Genomic DNA, 12,528 nt, shown 5'->3' with positions numbered 1-12,528 from the left:
TCACAGGGTCTCAGTATTGTTCTGTTCAGTGCAAAGGACAGATTGTTGGCATTCCTGGGTAATTTTTCTCTCTGGCAAACTAATGCCTCTTATCAAGCGCTCTGATGTTCAAGTGCCTGAGGTCTTGTTCACGTGGTAAAATTCAGTGGGACTATTCATACTTCTCCACTGCAGAATATGAGTATCCACATGGGAACTAAACACGGGAGTAATTATTTTGCTCTAGAAAAGCCCTGAGTACGTAATTTCTCCCATTCTCATATAATTTCTCCCCAGAAAAATAGCTATGGCACAAGTAATACAGCACACCAGAGAAAATGCATTTGGGGACATCAGAAAGGAGTGTTTTGTACAAAAGCAGCCCTTCACTCACGTAACAATACATTTCCCTACTTGAACTTTTTTTTTTTTTTTTTTAATACAGAAGACTCTGTCCTCGCTTTTAAAATCTTTATTCTACAGTGAAATAAAAATAAACATCATGCACATGTTTCTCCACACCCAACCATCCACTGTGTTAATTATTGATATTAGATGTGCTGCACTTACTGTTTGCATTTTCAGAGCACCACCCACACGTGAGTGGATGCCCAGCATTCAGACAGATGCACTAGCACTAGCTCGGGAAAATAAGCAAGAGTGGAATCAGGTAATGTAAAACAATTTCACACTTCAAAGGATATTAACAAGACGTGCTGCACCTGCAGCCATGAATTTCATTTGCACAGCAGAAAACCAATCTGCACACCGTGAATGTAACGCAGTGGGCAGGAGGGGTGAAGGAGGGGGACAGAAAACACAGGCTGCCTCGCACGCGGTGTCCCTTAGCACCGGCTGTGCTGTGGCCTTCGCAGTTGTGCCTTTTGTGTCTACTCTGCCCTCAGCAGTTCTTGCTGACTGACCCGAAGCAGGTGGTACAATTCGGAGAGAGAATTCAGGGGTCTCTGGTGCGCCGCAGCATCCACACGCCCCAGCTCTGCACACTCCTGCACAGCTTTCTGCAGCTGCGGCTGCAGGGGGAAGGAAACCAGCGGCCCTCTGAGGCTGGGAGAAAACCATCGGCGGAATATTTTGTCACAGATGACCTGAGGAAAAAGAGCAGATTGCTGTCTTGCAGGAGCTGTAACTAACTAATGCGCTGCCGCTTCCCTGGGACTGAAGCAAAATGTCTCTACTCTTGTAGCAGCTGAATCCAAAATGCCTTCAGCCATTCAAAGAGGAAGATAAAGAAAAGGAGTTTGTACAGAGGCTGTTCTCTAGCTGAGGAATCCCCCTTCTGCTCAGGCTGCTCTTGCTCTTCTGCATAACAAGTGGTGAGGATGGGACGGCTGGGAAGCAAAGTGCAGCCGAGCTGTGCCCCCCAGCCTCTGTGCTGAGCAAGCACATCCCAGCAGCACCATTTGGGTGAGTTGTAGGACACCTCAATCCAAGGCCAGGAAACCCACGGACCCCTTTCTCTGCTCCATCTCCATACTATGTCTGGAGAGTGGAGAACAGCAGCCACAGCCTCCTACTGCTTACAGGTAGCAGCTTGACTTCACTGTTAGTGGAGGCAGTAATGCTAACGCCCTGCTCCTGCCTCTCCTCACACGTGAGGCACTGGGCAAACAACTTCTGTAGCTGCTACATGAAAACACAGCAAATAAATGCTAGTGAATATAAAGGTCTGTCTGCCCCAAGATGGGATTTCTGAATGGGACTGGCACTCATGTGGCCACATTTAAAACGTGTCCATCTGCACTGCACGGTGTCCTCGTACATACCAGACGTTTTATAGTCAATGTGATTGTAAAAGAAATGGATGCATAAAGCAGCTGTGTCTACTCACTTGCAAGTTGTTATTGGCTCTCTGTGCTCCACATTTTCTGATTTTCAGATTGCATTTTGAAAAGCAATCAAAAAAATTACAGTCGTCATCTCCTGTGCAGTTCTGTTCGAGGATGTCCCTCATTTTGGGCTCAAAAAAGGCCATATCCACATCGATGGCCACCACCTGTGGATCAAAACAACCCATCAAAACCAGCACAGCATAGACTGTGGACAGGGCTGAGCAAGCATTCCTTTGCTCCTTTCTCTTGGAAATGCTGTGCTGAGATCATGTGCCTGTGGTGAACCAGAATCTCAATGAAAAGGCTTTCTTTAGCGTAACCGAGCAGCAGTGGTCTAATGAATACCAATTCTTAAACAAAAGCGGCCAGTGCTTACCACAGCAGGAAAGGGAAAATTATATGCGGACAGTATGCATCCCTGAGGTCAACTGGATTGATTTGCCTTAAACCAGGACTATCCACCTTGAAGATTGATTAACTTGTTGTTGCAGTTTATGCAGATGGCAACTCAACCTTTTAATTATATGATGCTGCAAATTACCCGCAGGCCAGATGGTCTCGTTTCGCAATTCACCTTTCAGACTAAACTTTGCTGCTGTGGAGAGGAGCGCTGCGATGCACAGAAGTACCTGCCCCTGGTACGGCTCCTCCAAACCTGCCATTGCATCCAGCTGTACCTGTGCAGCTGTAGAAATGGATCCCTGAGGCTGCTGAAAGTTGGGAGTGCTTGCTGCAGTTATTGTCATTTATTGTGTGAGGACCTTGCTCTGCCTGTCCAGAAGTAAAAGGTCCATAACAGAGCCTAGTCTGCTCTCAGTGGAAAATATAAGGACTGAAGGGATCAATCGGTTTTCTCACCCTGATACGAGGCTTGCAAAGCACTGACTGTGCAGCACAAAGAGGTCTGGATACCTGCTGCCTGTGCTGGATTTGAAACCACTCTGAGACTGAATGGCTGCAGGCTCAGTTTCTGTCAGTGTCACTCCATCCATGAATGCTTCACTGCAAAAAATCACAGAAGTAATCAGGGGAAGAAGGGAAGCTGGTAATGGGGTGGCAGCTGCCCAGAGACAAGCTCTGGGTGAACACAGTCTCCCTTCAGTGCAATGAACGCAGCCACCAGCACGCCTTCAGAGCCATGTTTAACACTTAACACTCAGAACCTTGACTCAGAGACTCTCATAGGGGCTAAAATACTTTTTACAGGGACCTGGGCAAAGCACAGTTAACTGGGTCCAAAAGACAGTCTTATTTTTGAGATTCAACCTTCCAAAGTTACACGGGAAGCTGAACTGTGTGGCTGGAGCATCAGCTGGATCAACCCCAGCAGCTAAAGACGTCTGGTCTGGTAGAAGGCCAAGCAAACCTTCCACAGGCAAAAGAGGAACATCTAATCTTCATTTTATTCTTCTTTTTTCTTTTTTTTTTTTTTTCTTTCTCCCTTGCCCCCCAGGGGAAATCTTAAAGAGATGAGGCATTGCTTAAAAACTCATGTATTTTTAAGCTTCTTGGAGAGCTTGATAATCATGAAATGGCCTAGGGAATTTCACACATTTGGAAAGGCAGTTTTTGTTCTTTTTTTTTTTTCTTTACTTCCTTAAACATTCTTTAGATTTGATATGAACTTCTTTGGAGATTCTTGTAGCAAGGCAAAGAGACAGTAAAATCGGTGAAGCATTTTCCCCGTCCTATGGTCACTGCACCAGCTTCCCGTAGGTCTCTGCCAGCACTGAGCACCTTTGACAATCTTTCCTTTTTGACAACAAGGAGGAAAAAAAAAAAAAGAGCCCTAGTTCTCAAATATGCAGCTGCCAAAGGGTTCAGTTATTTCACTGAAGTTCATCTGTTACAAAAATGCTTGGGCATCCAACCAGATGCTCTACAGATAGATTTGGGTGACACAACATGTAAACAGCTACATCTTGATTTTGTAATGATTGGAAATTGTGATGAAGGTATTGAGTCCTAAGGAAATGCAGGAAGGAACCAGCTTGTCTCCTGGCCTGATTTAGAGCTATGTCGAAGGTGCAGCAATCTTTCTAGCTCTGAGGTGCTGGTAAAATAAGCAACTCTCCCTGAGCACTGCCTGTTCACCCAGACCTTCTTCCAATTCTGCCCCTCACATAGCTCTGTGGCATCTTAAAATTATTCTGGATGAGCCACCAAGGCAGTGATCTCTACACCCATACACTGCAGGAACAGCATGTGAAGGCTGGAGCAAGGGCTGGAGAGCCGTCCCCATCAGCTGAAAACAATTCTCAAACTGTTGCGCTCCTGGCACATTTCTTCGGGTGTTAGCAGTATCATTACTGGGATGAGTAATAGCAGTACTATTATGGGGTTTTATTCTTATCCCGTAGAGAGTATGAAAAACAAGCATGCAAAAAATTGCTTAAAACGGATGTGGAACAGAAGAGAAGCTGCCTTTGCTGTGTCCCCATTCTGGAGACGATTGACAAAGAAGCCTAGAGTTCCTACTTCTCAGCCTCCTCCCACAGTCAGCCATCAGAAGCTATCTCTGTTCCCCCCTCAGCTTTCTGGCTGTAGGCATCTCCTGCCTCTCAGCCCACAGGGGTGACAGCTGGAGATACCATCACATAATGACCTGTACCTAATGTACAACTGGGAGACCCGTGCGTGAGCAGCAGCTCTTTTATTTTTTTTTCTTTTTGTAATTGTTTTTCCTAGAAAATACTAAATTAGATAGCTTTTGTATACCAGGAGGTGACTGCTGTCTCTTTGGACCCCAGAAGTCATGAGAGATTCCTGGAAAACCAAGCCTCACCAAAGGGACTGGTAATGGAGGACACATCAAATATCCTTTCTCTTCTCCTAAGTGCAATCATTTTCCTCTAAGTAGGCAGCAAAGCAGATGTTCTAGCGTGTGCTCAGCCATGTGCAGTTACAGCCTGCAGAGCTGAAAAGGATGAGCAAGCCTGCCTTGAAGAACCTCTGTCAGATCCCACTTTGCCTAAATACTGTTATGCTTTTCTTAGTTTCTTGCTACACCTCCCCAGCCATTCCCTGTTCTGCTGCTGTATTGCACCTGAATAAACAACGTAAGTGAAGGGAAGGCGAAGGGGAAGCACTCTAATTGCTCTTAATGGCTATAAGCTTAGGCAATGTTTATCTAGTGCTCTGAAGATTGGAGTGTCCGTGAGTGCTGATAATAGCATTCGAGCTCCTGACAACACTTTGTATGCACTCGGAGTGCAGAAACTCCACCGACGTCACTGGAAACTGCGAGTCTGGTTCAAAAGCTTACTACGCGGTGGCTCCAGTCCATACACACAATTCCCACTGAAACCCGTGGAATTTCTGTCCGCAGACTGAATGCATATTCAGCAATATGGTGGTGAGCTATATCACCCCTTAGAAAACATTTACAGTTATCCGCTTCTGAGTTACAGCTGTACAAGGGAAAGTCAAACAGCAACAGTACTGGGGCGTTTCTTTTCACCATCCTCGAATCGTTTCCAGATTGGATAATCTGAACACTAAAGCAAAAAGATGTGTACGCTTGTATGCGGGGAGTTCCCCTTGTGTCAGGCCAGAGAATCCAGCCTTAGTGTTCAGGCTCTAACAGCTTTCCTTTCAGCATCGCTGCCAGGAATAATTGCCAGGACTCAGGTTACAGCTTCATTTACAGATTTTGAGATCCCCTTGCCTTCGGGAGGCATCCCTCACCACGTACAAAGGATACGACCCCGTCAGTGTCAGTACCTTTGAGCAGGTGAAACAAATCAGAACCGAATAAACAGCCCCCAAAACAAGCAGCAGGATCTAGTGCTCTGAGATGTGGTTGCACATATTACGATGACAAAAAGTAGTAATAAGGCTCCCCTGTCACTTTTAAAATGCGTTTGTTTTGCAAAAGCTTGGCCAAAAACTGTATGAGGAGAGAACTGTCATTTTTACACAGCCCCTTCCAGCCTAGAACTTGACCTGAAAAAGCTGCAATGCAGCCCCAAAGCCCCAGCTTACCGTGAGATCGTGCCTGATAGCAAAGTTTTCTGGTTTGATGTCACACAGGTGAAGTCGGTGAGAGAAATCATTATCGAAATGCTGCACCATGTCCAGAAAGCTGAGTGCGATGTCAATGATGGCTCTCACTCTGCTTCTGTGGCCAGTGAGGGAGGGACCAACCATGTCTTCCAAGGGAAAAAGAGTTTTGTGCCAGGCGTGTCCAGCTGTGAGATACTCCACGGCATAGAAGTGTCCACAAGAGCCAATAATTCGCAGCACATGTTTGCTGAAGTCCTGCAGCAAACTGAAGAAGATATATTCCTCCTGCTGGAGCAAGGACCACATGCTGGCCACCTGTGCTTTCCAATGGGGTCCCTTCCTCCTTGTCCACAGGGGCCCCATGGTGTTGTTGGACAGTTCCAGACCCAGAACATTTTTGACCTCCAAGGCTGCCATCAGCAGGAGCTCCGTTTCGGTGATATCCTGCGTTTCCACCTCCTCTAGCATGCTGAGATGCTGGTAGCTGGAGAAGATTTCCTTTTTGGACTTCAGGATGATGGGCTGGCCTCTCCAGTCAGCCTGGATCACCTTCTTCCCTCTGTCGTAGTACAGGCAGTGTTTGTACACCAGCTTCTGTGCCACGCACAGGTCCTCACAGAGGTCGCCGGTCAGGGCTCCGCTGCTGTAGTCAAGACACTGGAGCGAAAGAGAAGAATAACCATAGCAGGACCACATGCCCACGGACCACTCAGGAGAAACGTAGAGACTCAGTTCGAAGCTCAAGAGAGCTGCAGCAGCTCTCATAGCACAAACACACCCCTGCCGTACCTGATGGGTGATTGTGCAGCTTTTCAGAAGTCCCTGGAGACTGCCTGCTAGGGGGGAGTCTTGCTTCAAAACAGGAGTTCTTGGGATGGGGAAGGGCAGGCCTTGTTCCAGACAAGGAAATGGACTGGATGACCAGTTACTCTTAAGTTTTCGCCACACAGGAATTCAGTGGGACAAAATTTCAACACACTTAGTTGTGCTATATGAGCACATCTGTCTCATATCATGCGCTTATATGTGCTATACATGCTATATGATTCTGGGCTTCAACAATTTAAAGCACAGAGATAAATTCTTACATAATTCAGGACTTCTCTGGAAGGTTCAGCACAGTGTAACTTAGACATCCCCACTTAAACTACAGCTGTGGATGGGTAGCTGGATCACTGGGACCCTCAGCAGTCCTGCATGTGTCAGCCTTGTGCTCGAGATGCCCTGAAGGAAGCTGCAAGAACCTCCCTCTGCAGTGCCTGGAAGCAAAGAGGTTGTACTTGGTACCTCTTGGACCAAGAACTTTCAGAAATTTTAAATTTGTACATGCTTTATGACACTATTACTTTTCTGCTTGATAGTTAAGTGGCCACTGTAAATTCATAAGAGAACTGCAAGGATTCCCTCACCAGGCCTTCCCTCAACCCGTAATTGTTTCCATACCATCGCGTCCAAGAGTGTAGGCAGTTGCTATATTCCTGAGGGCATTCAGAAGTGCAGCTGCAGGGACTGCTTTGGGGGAATCGGCAGAGGGGTGATCACCGCTCTCTGGTGGAAGGGGAACAGACCGTGGTGGTGTAGGAAGCCAAACAGCTGGGAGGAGGCTTGACAGTGTCAGCCTCTTTCCTTGCTTTCTGGCATTTGAGCTTTCGTTTAAGCGAGCTGGCAGCTCCCACTGCACGTGGAGTACTTGCAACGTCTGCCTAACCCCGCCTCGTTTGTGACTTGCTGCTACATAAACAGGAAACACGAGCATACAATTCAAGGGATGCATTTCCTTAGAAGAGCCTTTGAGGTGTGCACCAGGGGAATGCATTCTGATGCCAGGCAATATTCCAAGCCCAGAGTTTGAAAACACACCAGGGAGCGGGCATGGGATTAAGTCTAAAATCCAGGAATGGTGCAGGAAAGGGTTAACTTAGCTAAATTTTCAGCTAAATTGGCTGAAACGGCTCACCAAGGGCTGGTCAGACAGGCATAAAGCAATGTTCTCACAGCCCGAAAGAAAATATTCAGTGCCAGCAAGGGGAGCCACGAAGGCAAACTCTGGCATGAATGTCCCGACCCGGAGTCCAGGGGGTGCACGTGTGTGATGCACACATCTGCATCCACATCTGCATCAGCACGGTCAAGCAGATTCACTGGGCTGCCCATGGACTTCAGAGCACACAGATCAACGATCTTGCTTTTGAAAATCTGCTCCTATGAATGCAATACAAATGTATTTTACCTTTTTAAGTAGGAAATGTAATTTTCTCAGCGGAAGTAGTTTAGCAGCTCTTGCTGCCTGGAACGCCAGGCAATTTTAGAAAAGATAACAAGCAGAAGGATTTTTTTTTTCATTTTGTTTTGGAGCTTAAATATAATTACACTTAAAACCCTTGCTCTCCTACTGAGAAAACCATAACTTAATCCTTGTTCCGCTACATTAAGAGAACTAGGGCGCAGTCCTGTAATTGGGTCCACATGGGTGAACCCTTGCCCCTGTGGACAGTCTTACTGTGGTCCTTTATCGACCACATTCACTCTTGGAGGGCCCATAGGCATGTACATCTAGAAGAAGCCGTGCCCAGAAGACCTGCAGTCAAGCATGTGAACATGCAGCCTGTTTTCTTGTGCTGCCATCATGTCATTATTAATGGCATTAATGAGGAAAAGTCGTGGAAAAAATAGTCTCACATGTCGCAGGCATAGGAGCTGAGTCATTTTTGAACTGGCTGCCGTTTGGGACTTGTCTCCTGTTCCATTTCAACCAGTATCTGACAAACAGTCTCTGAATGTGATTCTTCTTACACTGAACCTGGGCAGTGTTCTGCAAACATAAATTGCCCAAGGAGTTCCTACGCTCACAGTGATGAAATACAGATTGGCCCTAAAGAAATAACATTCTCTCTTGGTCACCAATGCAAGCAAGAATCTCAGAAAGATTTCCTCAACTAATAAAAAAAAGCAGCAGAGCAGTTTGAACAACTTTCGAGGGTTTCTCTACTCACAGAATACAGTGAGTTGCAATTCACTCAGTGGTTTTAAAAATGTCCTTGTTTTCCTGTTCATTACAACCTCAAAGGCCAGCAAAGACTGACCCCAACTTTATGTACTCAGTACTTCAGCCCACCTTATGTTTTATGTTTTGCCATATGCATGATAGGCTGAGTAAGCTTAGCTCCTCAGCCCTCTCACTATAATAGCTGTTTTTTCAACCCCTGCATCATTTTTGTGTTCTTATTCTCTCCCCATTTCTCTCTCTAATTTCCCCCCACCGATCTTAAGAAGCATAAACATCAGAACCGAGTGCCATGGTCCAGTGCTGCAAAGATAGGCAGCAGCCCTTCCCTAATTCTCCTTTTGGGGTACAGTCACAGCTCGTATCAGCCTTTTAGGCACAGTCTGCACTGGTAGCTCATGCTGAAGCAATTATTTAACCCCCACATCCTTTCCAAAGTCACGCAGTTTCACAGGACGGTCTTCCATCCTGTTGGCATAGCCTTTACTGCTTTGCTCTCCGGTCTACTAGCTTGTATTTTACTTCGTTAAAGCCCATTTTTGTGGACTGAAAAGTTTTAGCCAGGTGAGTCAGATTACCCTGCAACAAAAAGATGCTCTCTTTATAATTTACCAACCCAGGAAACTTGGCACTAACTGCAGACTTCACCATACAAGATTTTATAGCACCACGATGACTGCTGATAAACAGGAGAATTAAAGTCCAAAGAAGTCTTCTAGAAACGGTCTGTCACACTGACACCTCTATTTAATGGCTGGGCTTTGAGATCTGTTGATAAGACAGACACAAAAACACATCATTACTGAGGCTTGGACTCACTCATCTGTTTCTGTTTAAATTGGCTGTGTAATTTTTCATATCCTTAGTTCACTTACCAAGAAAAGTTAAAAAAGATGGGTTTAAATTCATGTAAAAGTTTAAATTAATGTAAACTCTATCTAGAATTTATATCAATTTAAATAATTTGCTGTACCACTGCCACTTTGTGTGTAAATCAGGCCTGAGAACGAGTCCTGTCTTGTAATCATGTACTTCTTCTATGTAAATGCTATGCTAATCAAGGTTTGGGGAGGCAGCAAAATTAATGGAACTCTCTGGAGAAAATCAAAACTGATCACTACGCAATTTAGTTTGTTCGTTATAAAAGAAGGTGAGAGTGGTGTTAGGGAACAGCAAGTGGTCCTTGGGAGAGCTGAAAGCTGCCTCTGTCAGACACAGCGTGCTGCTCTGCCCTTCCCAGAGCAGTACACAGCTACACAGAGCTACATTTTACTTACGAGAGGGAAATAAACTCTCAGAAATACCACCTGAAGGAGAATATACCCGTGCAATTGTCACCCACTTGTTTAAAATAATTCCTCATCTTCTCTCCTGCTGAATGCATTACAGAGGACCGGCAATATAGTTTCCCTTGGAAGTTGACTTTGCTTTGTGAAAGATTTGAGGCTAAAGCCACCCGGTTGTTTCGTGACCAACTGCACTTTTTGAAGAGCTGCAAAACTCACGCAGTGCTGCAAAGGTGTACAAAGACCTACTTCTGGGCTGACGAATACGAGCTTGTTTGCTCCTTGTTTCACTAGGACAGTGCCTTTCTAACGCCATTCGGGAAGCCTGTCGGTTACAAACCTTGGTGCTACTGTCCGAGACTCACCGAAGCAAGCAGATGGACGCGGCACTCTCAGCTACCGTTCCTCTGGAAGGACCTTCTGAAGACAACCTCCAGACCACGCTTCCCACACACCAATGGAGACAACTTCCCAAGCTGGTGCCTGACATCTGGCTCTGCCTGGGCTTCTGCAGCTGTGCCTAATCCTCTTCAAACATGAGGGAAAGCATCAGGTCTCCTCCAGGCACCCAGCACCAGGTCTCCAGGCACCCAGCACCAGGTCTCATCCATTTTGCTCTGGTTTCTGATGGTAGTGGATGGAGCTCGGGGGCTCCCCACCGTCCCGTGCCCTCGCAGAGGGACGGGCAGGATCCTTCCCCCCGGCTGCAGCCTGGCACCCAGCGCAGCACCACTCCCCATCCCTGTGATCGCTCCTCCTCTATCAGACAGAACCGAGGGAAATTTTGGGGGGCAGCTCTTGCTTGCTGCCCGTTGTCTCACTGCCAGCAGCATTCCTCCCTTCCCCTCTCACCAGCAGCACCACGAAAAGCCCGAATTAAGAAGCAAGACCCCGCTGCGCGCCTTAACCCACGCTGCTCCTCTTCTCCCGAGCGCTCCCAGCGCAAACCCTAAAACCTGCTTTTTGCTCATTTTACCCCAGGACGGGGATCCCGGCGCCGGGGAGCATCCTCCTTTCCTCCCTCCCTCCCTCCCTCGCCCTCCACCCTGCCCCTCCACCTACCAGCCTGGCCAGGATGCTGCGGCCGCTCTCGTCCGTGCAGCGCCCGGGGAAGGCTCCCCGGCGGAGGAGGGCGAGGAGCGAGGCGCTGAGCCCCAGCCAGCAGGCGGCCCAAGCCAGGAGGACGGCGGCCGAGCTCCTCCGCCGGCCCCTGAGCCGCAGCCGCTTCCAGCAGCCCCCGGCGCCCCTCATCGCGGTGTCCGGCCGCCCGCCCCGGCCCCGCAGCGCATCCCCCCCGCCTCGGGGTGCCGGCCTCGGTGGGTCTGAGGGGAGCGGAGTTCCGCCCTCTTTTGGCTGCTCTCTCCCGTGCCAGGCTCCCGTTAAATGAGGAGGGAAAAAAAAAAAAAAAAAAAAAAAGGAAAAAAGTTGTTTATTCTGCAGGAACTTCTCCGCTTTTCTCCCGTTTGTGCCTGCGCAGCGCACGAGGTCCTGGCGTCCTTTCCTCAGCCCAGGTGCAGGCACTCCCTGCCTCTCTTCAGATCACTGGGCTCTCTTCTTCTTCCTCCCTTCGCTCCCTCCTTGAGAGCCCATCACACCATCACAGCACTCTGCTCAGCGTAACGCACAGCACTCAATGCACAGATCCAGGTTTGCTGTCAGATACGGTGAAAAAAGGACCGGATTCGTTTTTTTTTTTCCCCTCGTGCAGATAGTTACCCCAGGCTACTTGCAGTCCTGTTTCAGGAAGATGAATCGCGATTAGTGAAACCGCTCGGAGGGTAAATTACACAAATGAGTGAGAATAGCAGAGCCTGGCCTGTCGATGGGGAGCCAGAAAAGAATTCAGTGGGCTTGTTTTAATGTGCGCCTCCTGTAAGATGCTCTGGGGCTCATTTTGTTAACAGATTAAGGTGATAAGCTCACTGTTGGAGAGCTGGACTCCAGGGATATGTATTCTGTACCCTCGTGTCCAGCTTCATGAAAAACATCTCCCTGTACAAGTAATTAAAAAGAAATAAATGCCAATTGATGGTATTGAATTCTACCTCTCAGAACAGCAATGGGGCAGCAGGCTTGCTGCTATCCACACCTTCTGCATGCTCACTTCAGTTCTTCCCTCCACAGCAGAGCAGTGCTAGAAATAGAGCTCTCAAGTATACAGGAGGCTATGGCAGAAAAGAAAATGGAAAGATAAACACATTGCTGAATTACTCTAGCTTTCTACGTCTGGCAGTGGGGAGGAGAATACGGGGAGAACAACAACACTTGCGTCTCCAAAGTGTTGCAGAGGCAGAATCATTGCCACTGGCCACGTCTGTCGTTAGTGGTTTGCTCTCTCTCCATCTCACTTTACCTGCAGAGGCTGCCCATGGCCGCCCTTCTTGTATTTTCTTGTTTCTTCCCC

General features: G+C 47.6%; 1 protein-coding gene across 1 annotated transcript; it reads right to left on the bottom strand.

The window, feature by feature from the left end:
* Positions 1-436: 436 nt before the first annotated feature.
* On the bottom strand, positions 437-12,221 carry DIPK1C (divergent protein kinase domain 1C). The gene is made up of 4 exons (XM_066992731.1): positions 11,187-12,221; positions 5,814-6,491; positions 1,829-1,993; positions 437-1,085 (listed from the first exon to the last, which is right to left on the bottom strand). Exons 1-4 carry the CDS (start codon positions 11,373-11,375, stop codon positions 870-872), a joined length of 1,248 nt encoding a protein of 415 aa, XP_066848832.1. The 5' UTR covers positions 11,376-12,221; the 3' UTR covers positions 437-869.
* Positions 12,222-12,528: the final 307 nt, after the last annotated feature.

This window comes from Anser cygnoides, chromosome 2 (assembly GCF_040182565.1).
Source record: "Anser cygnoides isolate HZ-2024a breed goose chromosome 2, Taihu_goose_T2T_genome, whole genome shotgun sequence".
Lineage (NCBI taxonomy): Eukaryota > Metazoa > Chordata > Aves > Anseriformes > Anatidae > Anser > Anser cygnoides.
The sequence above is the reverse complement of the archived record's forward strand: the minus strand, read 5'-3'. Positions and strand labels throughout refer to the sequence as shown.

Bases quoted from the DNA above. Each gene is read 5' to 3' on its own strand.
- DIPK1C (XM_066992731.1), bottom strand. From the start codon at position 11,375: ATGAGGGGCGCCGGGGGCTGCTGGAAGCGGCTGCGGCTCAGGGGCCGG. The intron at 6,492-11,186 runs GTAGGTGGAGGG...CTTTCGCTCCAG, and splicing joins GCAGCATCCTGGCCAGGCTG to TGTCTTGACTACAGCAGCGG. The intron at 1,994-5,813 runs GTAAGCTGGGGC...TTTGATCCACAG, and splicing joins CTATCAGGCACGATCTCACG to GTGGTGGCCATCGATGTGGA.